At 38.9% G+C, this 22,883-nt stretch overlaps 1 protein-coding gene across 22 annotated transcripts in view; it reads right to left on the bottom strand.

Moving 5' to 3' along the window:
• The window catches only part of SSBP2 (single stranded DNA binding protein 2), a 188,708-nt gene that overhangs the window by 115,054 nt on the left and 50,771 nt on the right, over positions 1–22,883 (bottom strand). For 20 of the 22 annotated variants that reach the window (XM_074166627.1, XM_074166646.1, XM_074166642.1 and 17 more), the window contains exons 3-4: positions 17,931–17,992; positions 16,135–16,219 (exon numbers count right to left, since the gene is read on the bottom strand). The exons of the other annotated variants lie outside the window; for them this stretch is intronic. In XM_074166627.1, the coding sequence (XP_074022728.1) occupies positions 16,135–16,219; positions 17,931–17,992 (147 nt within the window). The remainder of the gene's footprint in view (positions 1–16,134; positions 16,220–17,930; positions 17,993–22,883) is intronic. 22 annotated transcript variants of the gene reach the window in all.

A 22,883-nucleotide genomic window follows, 5' to 3' on the forward strand; every position in this document is an offset into this window, starting at 1 on the left:
TGGTCGCCAATCTTTAGGCACACATAGCTGAGATTGAATTCATAGTGTCAAAATCATCAGAGCCCAAATTATTAGCTCTTTCAGCTCCTGCTCTCTTTTAACGTATTTTTAAGGCACATAACAAAAACAGAGGTTTTAACCATCATTCAAACCTAGGCTTGATGGTAATAATGTTAATAATGTTAACCGGGCCATTTCCAGTTAATGCTATTAACAAATCATCCTCTGCTCTTTCTGCCAGCACTGTTTTTGAACCAGTGGGGACCTGAGTTGCACAAAATCCCAGCCCTTGAGAACAGGAGACGGGAACCTCATTAACATCAATCCCCTGTGGTTCACAAGAATGGAATAGCTGGAGTAGCTCGAGTGCATTGCTACATGCATACCGTCATTCAACTACCTTTTTATTTGGTTTTTTTTTTAAGATTGATTTATTTTGCATTTTGGGTAGCTGACAAATTAGGAAGACAGTGCAAAATAAACATATCAAACTGATAACTTTTTCATTTATTTTGAAGTTTTTAACTCATAGGCTGCTCAACAGTAACTCCACCGTTTGTTTGGGCTGTGTAATCCACAGAAACGTGGACTAACCCAAACTGTCATTGACAAACGCTCTGAAGAGTGAGGTAGAGTTGAAGAAGGTCTTCTGGAAGGACATGAAGGTTTCTGCCAAAACAATTTGTGTGCCTACTGTGGGATTTAAATACAACAGAGCAAAACATAGCTACTTAATTTTAAAAATCTTCTACAAAACTCGGCTCTACTACCATTTTATCTGTAGAGATATTTAACTGCTATCGCAACCTCTTTTCTTAAAGCTTGTAGCTGTTTAACCTTCCTTTTTCTTCCCAGAAGTGGCATTTTTTCACAGCTCTACAGTTCAACGCTCAGACTGCAGTTTCTCTCAGTACAGCTCCAGAAGCCAGGCGTTCCCAGCAGAACTCCACTAGACAAACACTTGTACTCAGGATTGAGCTTCATGGCAAGTTGGTGGTGACCACCATTCTCCTCAAATAACTGCCGAGGCTGTTAAATTCCCGCTCTTCCTTTAAAAACTGCCTGTAAGCATGGTGAATGACTTGGTAAATACATGATCATGCATGAAGTTTTCTTCTGTGAGACTCTTGCTCCACAGATGGACTGGGCTGCACATTCCTCCAACTTCACCTTGTAGCACAAAAGGGTGGTACGGGAGAAGCACACTTCATGCAAGGACAATATTTACAAATACAGTATTTACATACAGCCTCTAATAATGCTTCCAGAATGCAGAAGCATTGTATCATCAAAGGTTACTTTGGCCATGGTGAGTGAGCTACCTCATCCCTTCCTTTCAACCCCATCCCTTCCAACAAAACATGATTCCACCAACAGTATCTGTTCAATCATTTGTTCTTTTGTTCTATCCTCTCATCCATCTAGAAATATCACTATAAACCCCCAGAGAGCCATTCCTACTGAAAGGTACTGGGAAAAAAGAATTCAGCCACCTTGGATGGACAATTCAGCTGGAACTGACGACCAGCTGAAGTTTAAGAAAATTTTAGGGTAACTAAAAACTATAGGTTCCACTTCCTAAAATTACACATATTGTAAGAAAACTGAAAGTTATATTTGTTTCTGTGTTTTAGCGGTAATAAAAAAGTGTACATTTACTAAGTATAAAGGTTCTACTACCACGATGGGACAAGATGACATCTAGTAACAGAGTAAAGCATTAAAAACCTATCAAAGCCCTGTTTTGAAATCGCCCTCTTGCATACTTCTTCAATACCATTTTCTTGTGGCACTTTGGAAACTGAATATAAGGCAATGTCAACTTTACCAGGGAAATTTATTTTTTCAGTAACTACTAATTTTCCGTCATTCATTCTGGTCATGTTTTCTAAGCAATCAAGCAGGCTAAGAAAAGTATTTTTAAAAAATAATGAAAGCTTAGTTCCTTGTACTATTTAAGAAACATCATTTAGGGAACAGAAGCTTCAACAAAACCCTCCACATACTCTGGCACTACAAAAAGAATTAACAAATCCAATTTTCTTCCAGGAAAATTCTGCTAATTTTCAGGAAAAGACAGCAGGGATGTAAAGGAGCTCCCTGTTTTCCTATTAAGAGGAAAAGGAAATATCAATTTTCCCTGTGTGTCTCACTGTTGAAAAGGCATGGGATCAAACCTCAAACTTGAGAGAGCAGGGGTAAACTTTGACAAGCCTGGGCTGAAAATTCATGGGGGTACAGAGAATGCATCACATTAACTATCCAAGAATTAATAGTATTCAAGCTAGCTACTAGAAATAGCCAAGCGCCAAGAGACCACCACTGCTGAGCACCAAGGAAGGCTACCAAAAAAGGGAATATAGAAACCTGGGATGCTGACAGATCCATAATTTCCTTCTTAATGCTAGAGGAAAAGGCTTCCCCAAAGACAGTGAGAGGAAGACTTCTTTCTCTCCAGCATCAAGGAGGACAGAATATCCCACAGGCACTCGAGGGATGTCCATCACACAGTGTGAGAAAGAACAGTTGGTAGGAGACTGTTTATTTTTAATTTTGTTTATCTTTCAAGGGAGGAGGGCAGTTACTGGAAATGTTAAATTAAACTATCCAACTAGCAGAAAGTAAACTATCTAAATGAGTGAAAGCCAAGACAGCATCTGGATCTGACTTAGGAGGGGTGGGAGATATACTCCCGTGATCCGTCAGTCCCCAATCCACCACACATCCTCCATGTAACAATGGGGGAAAAGCAGCTGAAGCAAAAAAAATAAAGCAATTGGCAACTGGACTCAGAAAACAGCATGTTGTTGTACACAGAACCATGCAAAACCATGCAAACAGTGGGAAAATAAGCAAAATATTATAAATGAACTGGTAGGACTGAATAAAAAAGCTTTCTGCAGTGATGCATGAGAGTTGTCCCTATGTCTTCAACACAGTTTTGTCCTTATAAACAGAAATTTGGGGCTTTTCTTCACAACAGAGGGAATCAGAAGTGGGTTTCTTTGTGCATGGCCATTCAGGGAAAAACAACAAGACAGACCCACCAACTTCAGACTGTTTCCTATGATCCTGATACTGCAAACACATATATGACTTTAATGAGAGCATTCACGCACACAGTGCTACTCAACCATGAAATTGTTTGCCAGATTAGGGCCAAAGTCCCTGATCCCACCGACAGATCTGTACAGGCAGATCACAACATCCATGTAGATCTGTGAGAAAGTCAATGAGGTCATGCTCCACAGGGATTCAAGTGTCTGCCTTTACAAATCTCACTGCAAATCTTACTCATGTAAAATTGATTTATGAAGTGTAACATCATGATCCACTATACGCACATATGCTATCTGTATACTTTTCGCCCTCTCTCTCAAAACAGAGAAGATATTAAATTCACCTGATGGATTATATTCCCTTAACTATTTTATAGTTAAGAACTTTGTATATTTCATAGGCTAAAATTTCAGGTTTTTAATACATTCATGGAAATCAGACCTGAAAGCAGAACTGGAAAATGTTTTCCAGATTCTCTATGGCTCAGAACATAGTACTTATCATATACCTTATAATAAGCTTTGTCTTCCTCTTCCTATGTCACAGTAAACTAGACAGGTCACACACCTCTTCTGGTGTGGATTATGCAGAATACTAGTTTCTTGGCATGGTAAATTAGCCTCTGATGGGTTATGGACTTCTGTATTTGAGTTTTGTTATAGGTATCCTCGCTAACTGGCATAAATCTAGTTTGTGGATGTTACTGTGACAGCACTATGGAGATGTCCACTTAAGGAGGGGTCACAATGAAACAGCCTACAATGACAGAGTGCAAAGCAGATTTTCACATTAAGCCAAGATTAATTTTGATTCTCCTTGATTACACCACAATCTCAATTTTTCTCTAGGTACCTCTCTCATGTATGCATGTATGTTTTTTTCCTGCAATACTATACATGGGAATGAAATGCTTTATTTGTATACATTCCCGGTTTACATATTTTCAGTGGCTAAGTTAACATGTTTAGAATGCAAAGATTTCAAAACAAGATTTCAAAACCTCATCTGCAGAACACATTCTAATACAGAGATCTGCACAACATTTCTGCTCATGTTAAATGTTCTGTGCAAGCTCAAGAATCCACGTTAGCACAATTGCTTGTAATATTAAGGCATTAATTTGGTAGAAAATTCAAAACGACTATTATCTGTTCCCTGTGACTCGTGTTACATAATGTGCATTTCATATTTAGTGCAATGTTTGGATGTGACAGTTCTAGTCAGCCATGGATATCTATGGTCCCTCAAGAGGCTTGCCTGCCTTTCCTCCTCATTACTTCATTTTTCACCACCTCTCATAAGGCATTTGTTGTTCAGCTGTTCTTATTAAGAGCTGCATGTCTCCCGCAATTTGTGATCTTCAGGATTCATCTTTCATCATATTAGAGAGCAGATGGAAGATATAAGTCCTTGGTTTTTCCAGGCATGTGTTAAGCAAGTCTGAAATGAGTCACTTAGACGTATTAACAGAGCAGTGGAGCTTGTTACAGAATCAGTATTTGGCATATTGTGCAGAAATAGGACTCTCACTTTCACTTTTACTTTTTATGAGGCTAGAGAAGAATACATTCAGGCAAAGTGCCTCAAATCTAGCCAAATACTGGTATCAGAAAAAGAAAAATGGTTTACATCAATGTAGCACAGGTTTGCACTGAATTCTTCCGTAGGAGATGAACGTATCGCTACATACAGATGCACAGATGGGGCCACACACCTTTGTGAGCCCTCAAAATAATCTCCCGTAATTAGCGCAGAGAGAAATCTCACTAGCTAAATTGGAACTGCTAAATGCAAACATTTAATAGAAGGCTACCTAAATCATTTAGCATTATAAACATCAGACGAAATCCTGACATGGAAAATAAAGCATCAGAAGAAAGAATACCGAGGGGGAGGAAGAGTGTGCAGGGGAAGTGGGTTGTTGCGAGGCTTTAATCCAACATTTGCACTCTATTGATCAAATGTTTGTTCAGTACTTTATTGATGTAAAGCATTATGCACAATCAGTGTTAAATATTCATGTTTAGAAGATCTTTAATTATAAATTCAGAGCATTTGTTAGTCAATTTAATATTCCCTGATGTTACTAAACTACAACTTAACCTCCTTTAATAACTTTCTGGAGTGCTGTAAAAACATACTGTGTAAACTATGCAATGAATAAGAATGATCTGTATGTCAACAGTGGTAAATATAATGTTTTTACACACAACTAGTGAACCAAAAGTTTAGAAACAGGACATTTCTCAATGCATGCTACTTAAACTCACAGTAGGATGTATCTTCTCATTCTTAAAAGCAAATTAAATTCAAAAGAAGCAAAGCTTCTACAACTTTTGAGGGAATATCTAAAATGCACAAGGTTTACACTTTTATGTATTAAATAACTAAAATGCACATCATGAAATGTGTACGTGCATAAGGAATGCTATCATTTGTAAAATAAAAAATATCCTCTCTGCATTGACACCTTAATTTTGAGTTCACTCCAAATTATGAAGCTTAAAACTTAAGCTGCCATACAACTTTTGCTGTGGTAGCATAAATAACCCATTATAGCAAAAGAAAAAAATTCAAATTCAAATAAGCAGAGTTCTATTCCAAATACATCAGGAGCATTGCATGAAATTTTACACTAAGATACATTTACCAACATCACTCTGAGAAATGGCTGGAATTAACAATTGTTCATCAGGACAACCAAGCAGGAAAAAATACCTGGAGTATCCTGGGATTTCCATTGAAGTGGTCAAAAATTTTCAGTAGAGCCTTCTTCCAGGCAATAATACATACCGTAACTTTAGCACAGAAGTGCCTCGACTTTAATTATAAAGAAAGCCCCAGACTTCAGAACCCAAAGAAGTGAACCCATGGAGATATCTATTACGGACTAACGCATCTAGTAATTTAATACTGCATCTATCAATATTAAAAAAAATAATCTTACAACCAGATTTCACCTGTATATTGGAAAAACTAAATTAACTCTGGAAGGCTGGAAAGCAGTCTGAACATTCCAGCCACTTCCCTTTGTCTTTTGACCTCTGCCTCATCCTATGCGCTCCACATTATCTGTTAAACCACTGATGTCTTCCTTAACTTGCTGAATCCTTACATACTCCCCCTTTCCTCCAAGCTAAAGAAAACAAAGGTTTGTCCCATTTCATAAATTTGGCATGGTTTTACACGTAGCATATATAGTTGTAGTGCTCTATTCTGAATAAAGACTATTTTTTTGCACAGAACATTCCCGGAAAGCCTCCCCTCATTAGAAAGGCTGTTATCTCCTATTGTTTTCAATGAAAATGAAGCGTAAAACAATTCTTAGGAAAGAGGCACTCTTTCAACATGTCCACTGCCTCCCTGTGGGAACCATGAAAAAGGAGCTAAACTGCCTTCAGGGGAGATGGTGGTTCCTTAAACTGTCAGAGGCTTACACTTAACTCAAACTAATTAACCATTTTACTCCTAAATTCTGAGAAAATTAAATCTCCACTCGAAGGAGAAGTGTTGAAATTTTGGGGAGGAAATGTTGCTTTTTCTCTGAAACTAATGGCTTTGTCCTCACATTTAAAAGAGAAGCACAGCACAAATTTACCTGTGAAATTACCTCTATAAAGAGACAAAATTATGTGGACTGTAAGAAACAACACATTTCTGTATCAGATCTTAAAATTAACATTTGTGACACAGAGTGGTTCAAATATAACCATTATATTGTCCAATAATTTATGGGAAGGAATGATGAAGGAGGATGGTAGGTGAACAACGAGCACATCTTCCTTCTTCATGGAAATGTGAGAATTAGAATGCTCTTCAGGGTTTTCTTAACAGGAAACAAAAAGAAAATAAACCCGTATTTTCCTGCAAAAGGGGTCTCTACAATTCAAGGAAAGTACCAATTTCACAACTGTGAAAATTTCTGAAGAGGAAACAAAACCAGTTTCATAGTTTTGAAGATAACAGTGCAACATTTTGAGATACACCTATAAATAAGTGGACCAAATCCTGACACAAGTCAATGCAGTTTTGCAGAAAGTGATGCCTACTTTGACTGGGGGCTGGAGCACATTTTTAATTAATCCTTTCCACACAACTGCATTAGGGAACATCTACGAAGCAATAAAATTAAGGAGCTGAAGAGACTGAAAAAGTTGAGCTTGCCTGTGTACAATTCTGCCAGGACCATGGTACAAAACTCTCAGATTGTGAAGCACACCGCCCTCTCCAAACCTTCCAGTAAGAGCTGTCCTCCCAGGAAGACATTCACCTCATTTGATATTGATGTTCCTACACAACTGACAGCTGAAGGAAGGTAAGAATTCTAAACATTTATCACATCTTGCAGTTTACAGCTTTTTGGTTGCACATATGAGGAAGCAAGGACTTACCACCTTGTGAGACATTAACAGAGTATTCTGCACAAAATACAATTTATTAATTGTTCATTTTATTTTTCTAATAGACCAGTGCAATCTTTAACCATTTGGATTTACTTGATGTGTTCAGATATGGAATTTCAAAGCAAATGCCAGACTTTCTTAGACTCCTTCTAGCTTTCACATCTAAGAATACATTTTACTATACATATACCTGAACAGCGGGAAGTGATACACAATCTCTGCAGAATGAAAAGAGCAGTAAAGAAAGGCATTTCATCCATACTTAAAAATTAATGCTATTTACACAAAAAGTAAAGGATATTGTTTTAACAATGACTGTATGGAAGGAGATGATTTTTATTTCTATATTACTTATGAAAAGAATGCTATGGCCACTTTAAATTTTTTCTAGTTTTAAGAAATAACCTGTTCTCCAGGTGGACACAGGTAGTTACCTCCATAGTAGGAAGAATCACATGTCTGAAGAACATACTCTGAAGGTGAAATTACAGATACAGTGATGACCAGCAAACATGTAAATGACCCTCCACAAGTTTGTAGAACTCATGTAAGGAATTAATAGGCAACTCAGACCAGAAGCACTGCTTTTGGTGCAATAGTCCTTGATCATTACTGAGCAAAGCAGCCCAAGCACAAGCTATGCAGGGTATCACACGTACTCCTCAGTCAAAGGAAAGCATGCCCACCCAGAAAGTTGTGCCTGGGAACCTCTGCTTTTATCAACAACCCACGTGACCATGGAGAACCTCAAAAACAGAGAAGAAAGCAATGGAGAGAGGTTCTCCTGAGTATGCAGGAAGACTACCAATTGCTCAGAGATCTGAAATTTGTTGATCTCATTCATGGACCCCTACATTTCATGATCCCAAGGCAATACAATTTGGCATTTGTCCGATGAGTGACACTGAATTCAGCATTTTGTAGATTATCTCTGATTCCTGTCCCCTCCTTCCTCAGTACTTGTCATCTCTTGCTCTCCCACACTTGGGAATGATGCAGAAATCTTGTTTTGATTTTTGTTTTAAGAAGGAGGAGTTAACATGCATTTTCCAGAGAAGCAGACAGCTGGAAACCAGAACTAGAATACAATTTTTGGCAAGAAACCTGGGAGGACCTAGAAGCACAAGCTGCCCTAGCTAGGCTGCTTGCAGATGATCACAGTAGCAAGAGCAAGGGAAGGCAAGAAAATCAAGAGCCAAAACAAGTTCTTTCACCCCTGATACACAAAAGGCAGTGAAGGAGATCCTGTGAAAGACTGCCTGGAAAAGACTGTGACTGCTATTAAGTATGAACTCAAACCACCCAGGAAATACAAAAAGAAAATACATTTTCAGAAATTATCCTGAAATAGAATAAGCATCCAGGTGTTTAGATCAACAAAAATCTGCACCTAAAAAACAGTTCTGTGTGGGTTTTAGAAGTAAAAAAAGGTAGTTTGATGAAACTAAAGGAAAACAGTCCTTGCTGCAGAATGCAGTTTCACTGTGCTACACAAACACACAGCTTGAGATTTATGGTCACAAACATTTAATGATGCCTTCAGATATCATCTTCTCACAGGCCTTTCATGATAACCTTCAGTCCAAAAAAAGGTGTAAAAATGTTCTTAAGTCCTCAAATTCTGAGTACTGCTGAGTACTGGGGCATTTAGAGCGGCAAGTGCCTTAGTTCTGCTGAAGGGTCCAGAGAAAATAGTGGTAATCATTTTTTCCCAAAAAATACAGCAAAAAATGCAGAAACCCAACTTGTTGTTATGAGAGACTCACAAAGAGATTGATCAGCCATCTCAGATGTCTAAGCACTATGTTCAATAACTTCTATAAAAAAATTGATTTATATCACTATGACCTTTAAAAGGAATAATCTGGACAGACCTGATTATAGCATAGTCTTCAATATACCCTACAACCTTCATGTAAAGCTAACCTCCCTGTCACACAGCTCACTACTAAAACTAAAACGTGCTAACAAGTCAGGTGGAAATGTGATACCAGCTTATGAGACTGTGCAGTCTCTGGGGCAATGAATGTGTCTTTTTTCTTACCCTGTAAATTACCTGGCATTCTTTTGGGAGCCATAAAAACAAACAAGAGACTCTTAGTCATACTAAAAGTGGTCTTTGAAAGAGCTCTAGAGAAGACACTAATAAAATCTTACCTGGAAAATAATCAAGATTTTACTACAGCTGCTTGTGAGAATTAATAGATCCCTCTTTGCACCAACACCACATGGACGAACTTCCATTGTAAGGAGGGTGAGAGAGGCACAGGAACTTCTGGACTGCAGAAAGATCTTAACTTATGCACAGAAACTATTGTGCAAGAAAGGAGTTTTCAGGTACCACCCCTCCAAACCCAGCATCCAGATATGTGAATGAATGGCCAGGCCTGAGGAAGAGAAGAATGGTCACTTGTGGCAGTCAGAAGTTCATGGGTAAGGGTGCTGCTAAAGATCCATTCATCTCCAAGGAATCACAAGGTTTATATTTTACTTCCCCTTTTGGTAGGTTTTCAGCTTGGAAAGAAGGCAGGAACAAGATGCATGTTGAAACCTGCTCCTCTCAACAGATCTCAGTTCAAACCCAGAGAAGCGAGATCCTAACTAGAGAGATGAAAAGATCTCCTTAGGACACTGTACAGGAAGAAAAACCCATCCTACAATGAAGACCAAATTTTGTTTCAGAGCACCCATGATTTTTTTCAAGACTTCAAAGCACAGGGAAGTTTTCCTCCAGGAAAAGTAATAAGAACCTAGAAAAGAAACATGGGGGCTTTTCTGCTTCAAATGAGCTGCCCCTACCGAAACGCCTGCAATATTAATAGGCTAGGTGAGCGAGCATGAGTTTTCTTTCCTGAGTTAGCGGAAATACAAACAATTTCTAATTCTAAATTATTTATGCTAAAACTTCAAGGCCAGAACTTATCTCCCTGATCCAACACATGCACTTTCATGATATGCATCTGTCTTTTCAACCCTAAAATATATTACATAAATGTACCTAATGAGTTCAGAACCTTGTTCACTCAGAAGAAAACATTTCCAATTGCAAATCTCAATAGAAAACAAAAATAGAATCAAAATAGAATCACTTTTATATAATATGGAGGAGCTGCAAATACTTAACCTCAGGATGAGCATAGAAAATCTTCTTCTTAAAGCCAGAATAGGCCTTTGCTTTTCTATTTATTGGATTTTTAGTAAGATGAGCATTGTTAGTACTGCAAGCAGTTACAGCCTCCACCTTGAGAGTCACTTCATGTTCCTGCTGTCAGACATGAAAGATTCTTCTCCTCTCACCAGCTCGATAAAAATCAGAAGTTGTATTAGTACAATCCGAACACAATGAAATAGTACTTCCAAACACTTTCTCTGCAGAATAGGGATGACACTATATAATGTAGTATATATATATATATCTGATATCTGATACATATATCATATATCTGATACATAACCTGTACACAGGTATGTATCGGAAATAGTATTATATTATAATATTAAATAATAGTTACCAAAACCAAAAGAATTTGGTTTTACTTTTGCTTTACAAAAATAGTCAAGAACTGACTCAGTGGCACAGACTGATACCCGCACACAGGTTAAGACTCAGTTTGCTTGATTAGGCAGAGTTGGTATTAGAGTAAACTCCACATGCACTCTTTTTCAGGACAGCACTATAGACAGAGTTGAAGAAGGCTCAGGCTAGTCTTCTCAGCCACATATACTGCAGATGTACAAAGCCCAGCTGCAGATATTTAATTGTATTCAATGACACACAAAGAACATGATGAAATCTTATGGCAAAGTAAATAACGAAATGGTTGGATAGATGAGGGGAGGGCAGTGGGTGTTGTCTACCTCGACTTCAGCAAGGCTTTTGACACAGTCTCCCACAGCATCCTCATAGGTAAGCTTAGGAAATGTGGATTAGAGGAATGGACAGTGAGGTGGATTGAAAACTGGCTGAAAGACAGAGCTCAGAGGGTTGTTATTAGGGGCACAGAATCTAGTTGGAGGTCTGTAACAAGTGGAGTCCCCCAGGGGTCAGTACTGGGTCCAGTCCTCTTCAATATATTCATCAATGACCTGGATGAGGGGATGGAGTGTACCCTCATCAAGTTTGCTGACAATACAAAACTGGGAGGGGTCGTTGACACGCTGGAGGGCTGTGCTGCCATACAGCGAGACCTGGACAGGCTGAAGAGCTGGGCAGAGAGGAACCTGATGAACTTCAATAAAGGCAAGTGTAGGGTGCTGCACCTGGGGAGAAATAACCCCATGCACCAGTACAGGTTGGGAGCTGACCTGCTGGAGAGCAGCTCTGAGGAGAAAGACCTAGGAGTCCTGGTGGATAACAGGATGACCATGAGCCAGCAATGTGCCCTTGCGACCAAGAAGGCCAATGGCATGCTTGGGTGCATCAGGAAGAGTATGACCAGCAGGTCAAGAGAGGTTATCCTGCCTGCCCCTCTACTCTGCCCTGGTGAGGCCCCATCTGGAGTACTGTGTCCAGTTTTGGGCTGCCCAGTTCAAGAAGGACAGTGAACTGCTGGAGAGGGTACAGCAGAGGTCTACAAAGATGATTAAGGGCCTGGAGCATCTCCCTTACGAGGAGAGGCTGAGGGACTTGGGTCTTTTTAGTCTAGAGAAGAGAAGGCTAAGGGGCGATCTGATCAATGCGTATAAATACTTAAAGGGTGGGTGTCAAGAGGAGGGGGCTGTTCTTTTTTCAGTGGTGCCCAAGGATAGGACAAGAGGAAATGGGCACAGAATTGAATATAAGAAGTTCCACCTAAACATGAGGAGGAACTTCTCTACTTTGAGGGTGGCAGAGCCCTGGAACAGGCTGCCCAGGGAGGTGGTGGAGTCTCCTTCCCTGGAGACATTCAAAACCCGCCTGGGCAAGTTCCTGTGCAACCTGCTCTAGGTGGACCTGGTCTGGCAGGGGGGTTGGACTAGATGATCTCCAGAGGTCCTTTCCAACACCATGTGATTCTGTGAAATAAACCTCATCTCTCAAAAAAGCATCGTCCGAGAAGAAGCGGGGAGGAAATCAAATGGCATTATTTTTGCAACTGCGGTTAAGTCACAGTAAAACTTCAAGTACTCTTAAAAAACCCAAATCTTTCTTTATCTATTCATTTTATGAGTCAACCTGTGTGTGTTCCAGACTGACTTGCAACTATGCTGACTGAGGCAGCAATATTTCACAAATCATTAAATCATCTGCAAGTGCTTTCCTCCTCCATCAAACATCCTTAAACCCCTCTCTCTTTACAAAACAAAGACAGACAAGATATTGGTTCAGCTAATTCAGCCTAGTTAGTGTTAGACATGACATGTATGCTGTAACCAGATCACTCACAGCTTCCGCAAGAATGATTTTTCTTAGGTCACACAGAACACATACCTAATAAAACATTCTGAATTGCTAGTATGAATTAATAAACAAGCCTTCTTTGCTTCTTGTACTTGACAATTATGGTTTCCAGATATGACAGTACAGCTATTGACCTGCAATTTAACAGCAGGGTTTTGATTTACCAGACCCCTCAGCCTTATGGAAAAGAGAATCCAGTGACTGGTTCTCTAATGGTCTTCACTGACAATGGAATTTCGACCCCTCTAGAGTCAACAGCAAAACACTACATGGGTCAGGATTTCACTTAATAAATGTTCATCTTCCTCTGTTGTGAAATATGCTTGGCTGTATTTTGTAACAATTTGTCATGTTCTTTAATATGAGCATACAATACGCTAATGAAATATTAAATATATGTAAGATTTCAAAAGTATGCACTTATGACGCAGACTGTCTTACTCAGCAAAAAGCACATGATGCTAAGGAACACCATGAGTCTTGCTAGATACTAGACAAGTTTATCTCAACTGTAACAAAAATAATGCAGAAGCTAGCCTTTTCATGACACCTAAAAGATTAGAAAAGAATGGTTTTAGAAACACCTGGTGAATTAATTTCTAAAATAAACCAATTTATTTCTAAAATAAACATTAATCCTGTCTTAACACAGATTGATACCATGCATACCATAATTTTATTTTTCCTTTATCAAACACCATTTTATACAGTAACTTAAACATTCAGATAATCACAAAATTCTATCACACACAGAACTCATTTGAGTTCTCTACTGCGCTCTGGTGAGACCCCACCTGGAGTACTGTGTCCAGCTTTAGGGGCCCCAGCATAAGAAGGACATGGACCTGTTGGAGTGGGTCCAGAGAAGGCCACAGAGATGCTGTGAGGGCTGGAGGCCCTCTGCTGTGAGGATAGGCTGAGAGAGTTGGGATTGTTCAGCCTGGAGAAGAGAAGGCTCCAGGGGAGACCTTATAGCAGCATTCCAGGACTTAAAGAGTGTAGTCATAGGACAAGAGGTAAGGGTTTTAAACTGAAAGAGGGGAGATTTAGATTAGATATTGGGAATAAATTCTTTACCATGAGGGTGGTGAGACACTGGCACTGGTTGCCTAAAGAAGTTGTGGATGTCCCACCCCTGGAAGGGCTGGGTTGGATGGGGCTTTGAGCAACCTGGTCTAGTGGGAGGTGTCCCTGCCCATGGAAGGGGGCTGGAACCAGAAAATCTTTAAGGTCCCTTCCAACCCAAACCATTCTATTATTCTATTTTCTCAGGTTTTTTTGAATTATGACAATATACACCCCAATGCAGACAGAACTGAGCAATAAGGCCACGTAATATTCCAAGACCTGTAGAAGTTAGAAACACTAAAAGGATAATTCCAAGACAATATTTTTTAATTTCACATTATTTTGATTCACCTACTCAAATTCTTAGTACACCTCAAAATTTAGATTCAAGAGGGAATTTGTTGACCAGTGAAACTCCTATGACTTGGAAGAATTGTGGACTCGACTCCTTTTTGGATTTCCAAGTACTTTTTCATTGAAAATTTCCTGTCACTGATCATTTCATTTCAAAATTATTTCACAACAGTATTTACAGGTTTCAGATTTTTGGCTTTCTTATACACATTGTATTTTGAGAGCGCAAAGTCCCCCACTGAAGTCAACTGTCATACTGTGGGATGCTGATCTCCACAAGTGTAATTCACTAATGTCATTCCCTGCAGTCATGAAGCATTCCTGTAAAATTACTTCTCCTTCGGTAGGGAATTAAACCTTGCTCTAATAACAAGGATTCAAAACAACAATAAAATATTGTATTTTTCCAACAATTGTATACTTAGAATAGCTAAAAAAGATTGCAGCAATTGCATTTTGCAAGAGTTACTTCATTTTTATTTGAGGAATATGCTTTACCAAGTTGGTTTACCTTAACACCTCTGCGGGTGGAAAACTTCCTTGCAACTTTGCTCCCCTCTCTGACACTTTTTTTTTTTTCATTAATTATGACTAGTGATCAATGTAGCCTGGACATGACTGTGCAAAATTGTGCAAGCTCTGTTACCAGTGAGCCTCATAATCCAACCACCAAGAACAGGGTATTAAAGTGGCATTCATCTGTAATTAAAATAGGTTGAACAGTTCTGTGTTGATGATGCATTTACAACCTAAGCCATTGTTAACTACAAATAAGGCAAGATCACTGTTGGCTCACATACTGTAGGACACCAGACCATTATCAAATTATAGAAAATAGATTCCTTTATGTTTTCCAAATTTGTGTTTTTAAGACATTGGCTGTGGCAGTTTAATTTTCATTTTATCTGTAGAAATATTTTTCTAGTCAGTAGTTCTAAGACAGACCTGGAAAACACTCATGAAAAGAGGTTTCAGAGTTGTACTGTGACAGAGTTATATCCCTCTCTAGACTACATCATTGGCCCAAAGGAACAATAAATATAGAGTGGTCAACCTCCTAAGGATTTTGTCACTAAAAATGAAAACACCAAATGGAGAGAAGCCGACATAGTATAAGGAACTCAAATTCCGTCTTAACTCTGGAATGCAGTTCCACATTTCTGGAGAGCTCCATTTACATAATGAGAATGAAGAAAATGGAATGAAACTGTTGCAATGTTCTGGAACTTGATTTCTAGAATATTTATTATTATTCCTTGCAGGGAAAACACCATCAGACTCCTTGCTGTGTTTTGAATTAAGTCTCAAAGGCACCAAAATTGGCTAATACTTTTGCCCTTTATTCCTCCCATTCTCTTGGACCAAATGATTGTGCATTTAACTTGTTCTGTGATGCTTAACTGTTTATCATCCTGATGAAAAATACCTGCTTCAGGATACAAAACCCCCTGAAGAATGAACCATCACACTGTAAGTCAGTATGGTCCTGACAGAAGCCTGGTGATCAGTTCCATCTACTGAACAGGCTTTAGCACTGGCAGAGTATGGATACTTGGACAGTACATATCTGTGCTTCCATTTGTCCTGCGCCTTTGTGACCAGCCTGATGTGTCCATGCCAGGGGGGACAGAAGGACATTCTTCATTCTACATTAACAGATGGGACAGAGCTTTGATGTATGTCCAGGAGTTTTCCATATGGTGCTGGGTAATCACAGAATTCAGAAGTCCTAATTCTAAGGCATCCCAAAAAAACTGAGTTATGTATGTCGGACACCTGCATTTTTGAGCCACTGTAATGTAGAAATACTTATCTATCACATTTATACATACAATTAATGGAAGTGTGGTAAAGACACACGAAACTTACATAGTCATGAAAGGCTTTTGCTTCACTTGAATGTTCACATGTTTCTCGTCTTTCTGGAGCTGCACAGTAGAGATCCCAAAACACACTGCAAGTTAAGAAGTTACAGAGATTGTAAGAAAATCATTGTAATACTTGTGTAGACTTTATGATGTACACACACCACACACGCATGTTCATGCATAGAAACAGACATATCACTTCCTTATCAAGGGGATAAAAACACTTGCTTCTGTGACAGAATTTAGCTTTGTAAAACATCTACAAAGAATCCAGTTCTGCAATCCAATTCTCCAAGGCAAGCAGCGCTGTATTGCTTTAATACAACTATAGTATAGACCAAGAAGCTAGTCTAATATACAAGATTTAAGGGTATAAAGTATATTACGGAAGCTCTGCATTTAACCTCATCCCTCTGGCAACTGCTGCAATTAACGTCCACAAAGCATGGGAAGGGACAGATTTGTAATAACATAAAAAGGAAAGAAAGTGGAGAGAAAACTGGGAGTTCTTCCAACGTCCAGTACTGTGCTTCAAACAAAAGTTGCCAGAGAAACAGGTGTACGGACAAGAGTAGGAAATAGATGAGTATGTTCTTGGGTTATAAAGAGTGAGAGGAAATTATGGTACTCCCATCGGTCTTCCTCCCCAGCCAACTTTAAATAGAGTTACACACAAATCAGTTCTGACACAAAGTTTCTGGAATGAAATTATGCGTATGCTAGAACAATTAAAAGTATAAAATTTGTCAAAAGTTTCATAGTGCTTCTTTATTGTTTTAGACTTAATCCTCTGTAACTTAGTCCAGCACCATAATAAGGAATTGTGGAAAATTTGAGCACTCTGCTGCAGATGATCAAAATTAAGGATAACACACATCTCTTAAGGAACACGTTCTCCTTGCCAGGTTTCCATCACATAGCTAAAAGCGATGAAAGAAAAGTCAATGAAGAATATGCGACCTTCCATGCAGCTGTACACATCAGTCAGGTTTGAATAGGACCACTTTAAAACTTGTAAATTCTTGTACTCCTGACAGTTGGACATACTCTCTGTATTTTGTGTTCTTTCAAACACAAGCATATTGGATATATTCAAATCATGTGACAGCTAATAAATAGCATGTGACAACTAATAAGCAGCATGGCTAAATAGCAGTGACTATGAGCACTCTTTCCTCCTTGGGAATTCTACACACACACACACGTCTCTGCACACCAGTATATATAAGCAAACAGTACCGTGCATAAAAAATTACAAGTCAATCCCATCTCTATCCGTATTATGAGCTGAGAGAAACTGCGCAAATGCAGACACTGCAGCACCAGGCTCATGCTAATGCACACTGCTTCAGAAAGAGGCTGGTAGCTTGAGTTCAGCTAATTACTTTCATATGCTCTTCCCGTGACTAGAATGTGGACTGAACACTGATGAAGCTCACATCTATATACAGTCTCTGCATATACTATTTTTTTTTCAAATGTAGTTATTTAGTATATGTAGAATGATCTGTTAAATGCAAAATTTACTGGAAGGTGGTGAAGAAAGAAATGCAGGCCGTCTTCTTTCAAAGATGCTTTCTTATTAATGCACTACGCAATCTTTCTTTTCCTGTATCTAATATCTATATCTATTTCTACATCTAATTTTCTATTCTTTGATTTCTTAACAAGAAAATGGTTCTTGATCCTCACCTTCACATTCTTTTTACAATGTTAACCTGAATTTCTTGCCTCCAGCTGCTGGAACTAGCAATCAACATATTCTAGAAGTCAGAGGAAAAGAAAATTGATACTTACCACCACCAGGAATGCAAGAATCCTGGGGGCTCCCCCAGTGTGATGTTTTTTTCCCATCTTATCTAAAACAAAACAAGAAAAACTGAGGTGTACATTTTTGTGATCATTATGACCAAAAAGCATTATGTAATTCATGTAGATAGCAAAAAGAGAAATAAGAAAAGATTCCGCAGTTATGAAAGACTTTATCATCACCAATCTGGATGGCCATATCACTTTCTTTATTACACTTATTAATATAGCTGATACTTAAAATAAGCTTTTCTTATTCTAGGAAAGCATATTTTAGAATATTATTTTTAGATTGTGAATAGAATTTTATTAACGGCATATTTTGTATCAGCTCACCACTGAGACGTGCATTATTTTAAGGTCAAAAATGAATGGCCCCTCAAAAATAACTGTTAAAAAGTACCCTTAAAATGCTCTAAAAGATTTTCCAATTTGCACTAAGGAAGACATAGAAGACACAGAACTAATGTTACTGATTCAGCAGGTGGCAGTCTTCCCTCCACATCCAAAGCGAGCCAGTGTTTTATAATCCTCAAGGAGTGCTTTACTGCTAGAGGTAATGTGGCAAATACGAGCAGCACCAGAGTTATAACCCCGTTTCCCACCACTCAGTGCAAATGGAAAGCTAGTTTAGCTTGTCTTCTCCACGCTGGCAACCTCTCCTCAACAGAGGTATACCGGCTATGACTTCTCTCCCACCTAGGAAGCATTATTTGTTTAACACCGTTTTCGAAGGAAATGCAGTTTAAGAACTCTTACTCTTGCCTTCACACTTTTCTTTTTGATCAGCAAACCCATTAGATAACACACAGCGACTTTTTTCTTTTTCTCTGCAATACTTCCCAAATGTTGCAACTTAACTGTGATCACGCAACCATTTTATTAATACCATAGTTACTAGTTTATCCTTAACTACAAAATTAAATAGTGTGGACTACCATAAAGCTTATGTAACTGCTGAAGGAGCTCTGTTGCAAACAACTGGAGGTCCTGCAGAAATCCACACAACACCATATAAAGAATGTCTCATGTCAAAACTGGGTGAAACTAGAGCACTGCATGCACTCCAAATTCCTCCAGTTACAACTACAGACAGCAGCATTTCCTGTCCAATTTTGTTAAAAAAAAAAAATTGTTCAAACACAAACCATATTCTGCTCTAGAGACAAAAAGTGGATTATTTTAATGAAATGCCTCCACAGCCTTAATACGAAAGGTATTTAAAGATACGTATATAGGTACATAAAAGCTTACTAAAAAGGTAGATTTAGTGTCCTTAATCCAAGAGGCACTGGTAAAGCTAGCACTTTCCACAAGATGAAAACTTTGATTCTCAACTCCAACATCCAATTCTTAAGAAATTAAATGCATACAAGTTCTGTCAATAGCTTGCAGGAGAAGAATATGTAGTTCATACACCTAAAAATGTTCTTTGCACTCATATGAAGTAAACTAGCATAATTTTGATATGTTTTTTGAATACAACTATTAAAAAACAACGTTGCTATTTAGAAATTATTTTAGAAGGTACCCTTGATGCACTATCCCTTCTGCTTGTAAAGTGGGCAGAATGAACCAACAGGATGGTGCTTAACCCCACCAACACCATGTAACAGTAGTTAATGTATAAAAAGCATCTTTTAAAAAGCTGCTGCTTAAGTGCTGGCAGATAAAAAGAGTAATAAAAGTGAAAAATATGTCTGTTTTTATAATTATAATATATATTATATATAATATTGTTATATATAATTCATAAAATATATAGCCCCTAGCCATTTTGCCAATTTTATGATGAACTGTTATGAAACAGCTGTTGAGTTACTTCAACCCAGTACTTCATGCCATGTCTCCTGAAAGGAAGTAAATTTGCAGATCAAGACACAAGACTTGATAGCCAACAGACTGAAGAGGTCTTTGCTGTCAGGAGATCCAGGAAAATGCCAGAGGAGCTCCAGGTCCTATGTTTTAGAGATGAAGGCAAAAAAGCTTTCAAGGCTGTACTCAACAAGGACTACAGTTCACCTGTCTGAAAGATCAGCAGAGGACTTCTAGACTTTACTGACTCATAGAATCATAGAATCACAGAACAGCTCAGGTTGGAAGGAACCTTGAAAGATCATCTGGTACAGCCTGTTGTGTGAAAGGGAGCCTAGATGAGATTATCTAGCACCCTGTCCAGTTGCATCTTGAAAACGTTCAGTGGTAGGGACTCTACCAGTCCCTGAGGAGGTTGTTCCAGTGAATGATTTTTCTCACCATAAAAAAAAAAAAAAAAAAATTCTCTCTCATATCAAGATGAAACCCCTTCCTGTGCAACTTGTACCCGTTGCCCCTTGTCTTCTCCGTGTAGCTCCTTATGAACGGAGAGCCTCTGTCCCCTTTGCAGTAATCCTGTAAGTACTGGAACACTGTAATGAGGTCTCCCTGAGCCTTCTCTTCCCCAGGGAGAAAAGACCTAACTCCTGCAGTGTTTCCTTATAAGGCAGGTTCTCCAGCCCTTTGACTTGTGGATCAGTTCTTTGAAATTTACACTAGACACAAAGCATTACAAAAATACAGAAATGCTTAGGACAACCACCCCTAAGTTATCTAGTAGCAGAGTGGATTCCTTGATAGCCAACTTAAGTTTTCCTTTTCCTACTTTTGTTCCATTATTTTTAGTCACATTCCCTGGTAGATCTTTACGGAAGAGCTCTTAACTTTTGTCACTTATAGAATCATAGAATCGTCCAGGTTGGAAGAGACCCTTGGGATCATCGAGTCCAACCATCTACCCTACACTACAAAGTTCTTCCCTATATCATATCCCCCAACACCACATCTAAACGGCTCTTAAACACATCCAGGGATGGTGACTCAACCACCTCCCTGGGCAGCCTGTTCCAATGCCCGACCACTCTTTCTGTGAAAAATTCTTTCCTAACGTTCAGTCTAAACCTACCCTGTTGGAGCTTGAAGCCATTCCCTCTCGTTCTGTCATTAGTTACCCGTGCGAAGAGACCAGCACCAACCTCTCTACAGTGTCCTTTCAAGTAGTTGAAGAGAGTGATGAGGTCTCCCCTCAGCCTCCTCTTCCTCATACTAAACAGTCCCAGCTCCCTCAATCGCTCTTCATAAGGTTTATTCTCCAGGCCCTTCACCAGCTTCGTTGCCCTCCTCTGCACCCGCTCCACCACCTCGATATCTCTCTTGTATTGAGGTGCCCAAATATATACATATATAGATAGCACTGACCGCTTAGACAATCCATGCTTACCTATTATGCCCCAACATTCAATTTTAGAGGTACTCTGAACTATCTTTTATCTTTAGCAAAATCCACCCAAACTATTCTGGCAGGTGCAGACTGCCAGGGCAGAGAGGGGCATTGAGCCCAAACAGCCATGCTCTTTAAGGAGGGACCAAACCAGTGCCACCTGGTGTCTCCTACACCTGAAGTACTCTCACAACAAGCTCACTGCAACAGGGCAGCTGCTTCTCAACAGCCATGAACCAGAAAAGGATAAAATTGTAACTTTCATTACATCATAAATTCGCTAGAAGACTTTTTCTTTTTCTGCACATCTCTCAACGGATGTCTTGTTTTGATCCCATACACCATTACTCACTCTCTAACAAAAACAGCTGACTCACATGGGATATGGAGTTGGGGTTGAGCTGTTTGTGGTTTACAGCCCAGGACTGAATGGGCAGTACAATGTTAAGACCTGTCTACTACTCATTTTAGTTAATTTTCTCCAAGGCTTATTGGTGTACAGTTTTCTCAATCTGAACCTGTCCGCTCAAACATAATTTTTCCCATGTTTCTCCGTATCAGTGATAGCTGCCTCTAGTCCCAACGTACAACCATTCACAAGTACTGTCAGCATATTATTTACCCCTTTGGTCTGCTAATGAATGAGGTAAATAAACAGCTTCGTGTGAAATCTTAGAGACACCTCACACCAACTCTATACATTACTTGTCCCTGCCCTGTGTTTACCATCTTTTGGCTAGTATCAGTCTTAATTTGAAAGACTTGACACATACTCTCGTATTACAGTTGTTCAGACCTGAGAGTCTCCTCTATAACCCAAGATTGAATTAGTTTTAAATGTTTCAGGATACTGTATTGAATGTTTTCTAGAAATCCAAATGTCACACCAGTTACACTCCTGCCAACTGCTCATTTTGCAAATATATCATAAAACCAAAATGAGCAAAATGAATCTTGCACAGTGTATTATTTACAAATGACAGCTGTTTCAGGAAAGCCCAGATGACACTCTCCATTATTTTCTTGCTTATTTTTCCATTGCTTTACCAAAGAGAAAAAGCGATTCTCAAAAACATACTTTACTATAAACATAAACTGATGCTACCACAACTCTACCCCTTTTCCTTATCTCTGCTACATACATTTTCTACAAACACCACAAAACCCACTCTGGGTTCTCACCCTCCCCTCTCCCACCTCCAAAATGCCATTATCAGTACCATAACTTTATTAGCTTTTAGAATAGTATCAGTTAAAGCAGCAAGTTTTTAGTACATCATTGTTTTCCTCTCTTTTGCTCGCTATTCAACTAATATTATCTTAAATGTTCTCATCAAAGAGAGATTAAAACCAATCCAAAAAACCTCAGTATGTTTGGCACACAGGTATTTTTGCATCCCAGTGTAAACATAAAATGCCAAGGAGACATAATTTACTTCAACCTTCAAAAGATGTATACCAAGTCTTTGAAAGACTATGAAAAACAGTAACTATTGTGTGAAAGTAAAAATTCCATTAGCAGTTGGAACTGTTTAAGAAACAGGACCTAAATGGTTGCAGTCATAATTAATTCGCCAGATGAAAAGAAGTGAAGTGGTTCAAAGCATGGTAAGAATACAGAGAGATCAGCAGTCCTTAAGAGAATGAGAATTGCAAGCATGTGACAGTAAGATGTAAAAGACATG

This window comes from Numenius arquata, chromosome Z (assembly GCF_964106895.1).
Source record: "Numenius arquata chromosome Z, bNumArq3.hap1.1, whole genome shotgun sequence".
Classification (NCBI taxonomy): Eukaryota; Metazoa; Chordata; class Aves; order Charadriiformes; family Scolopacidae; genus Numenius; species Numenius arquata.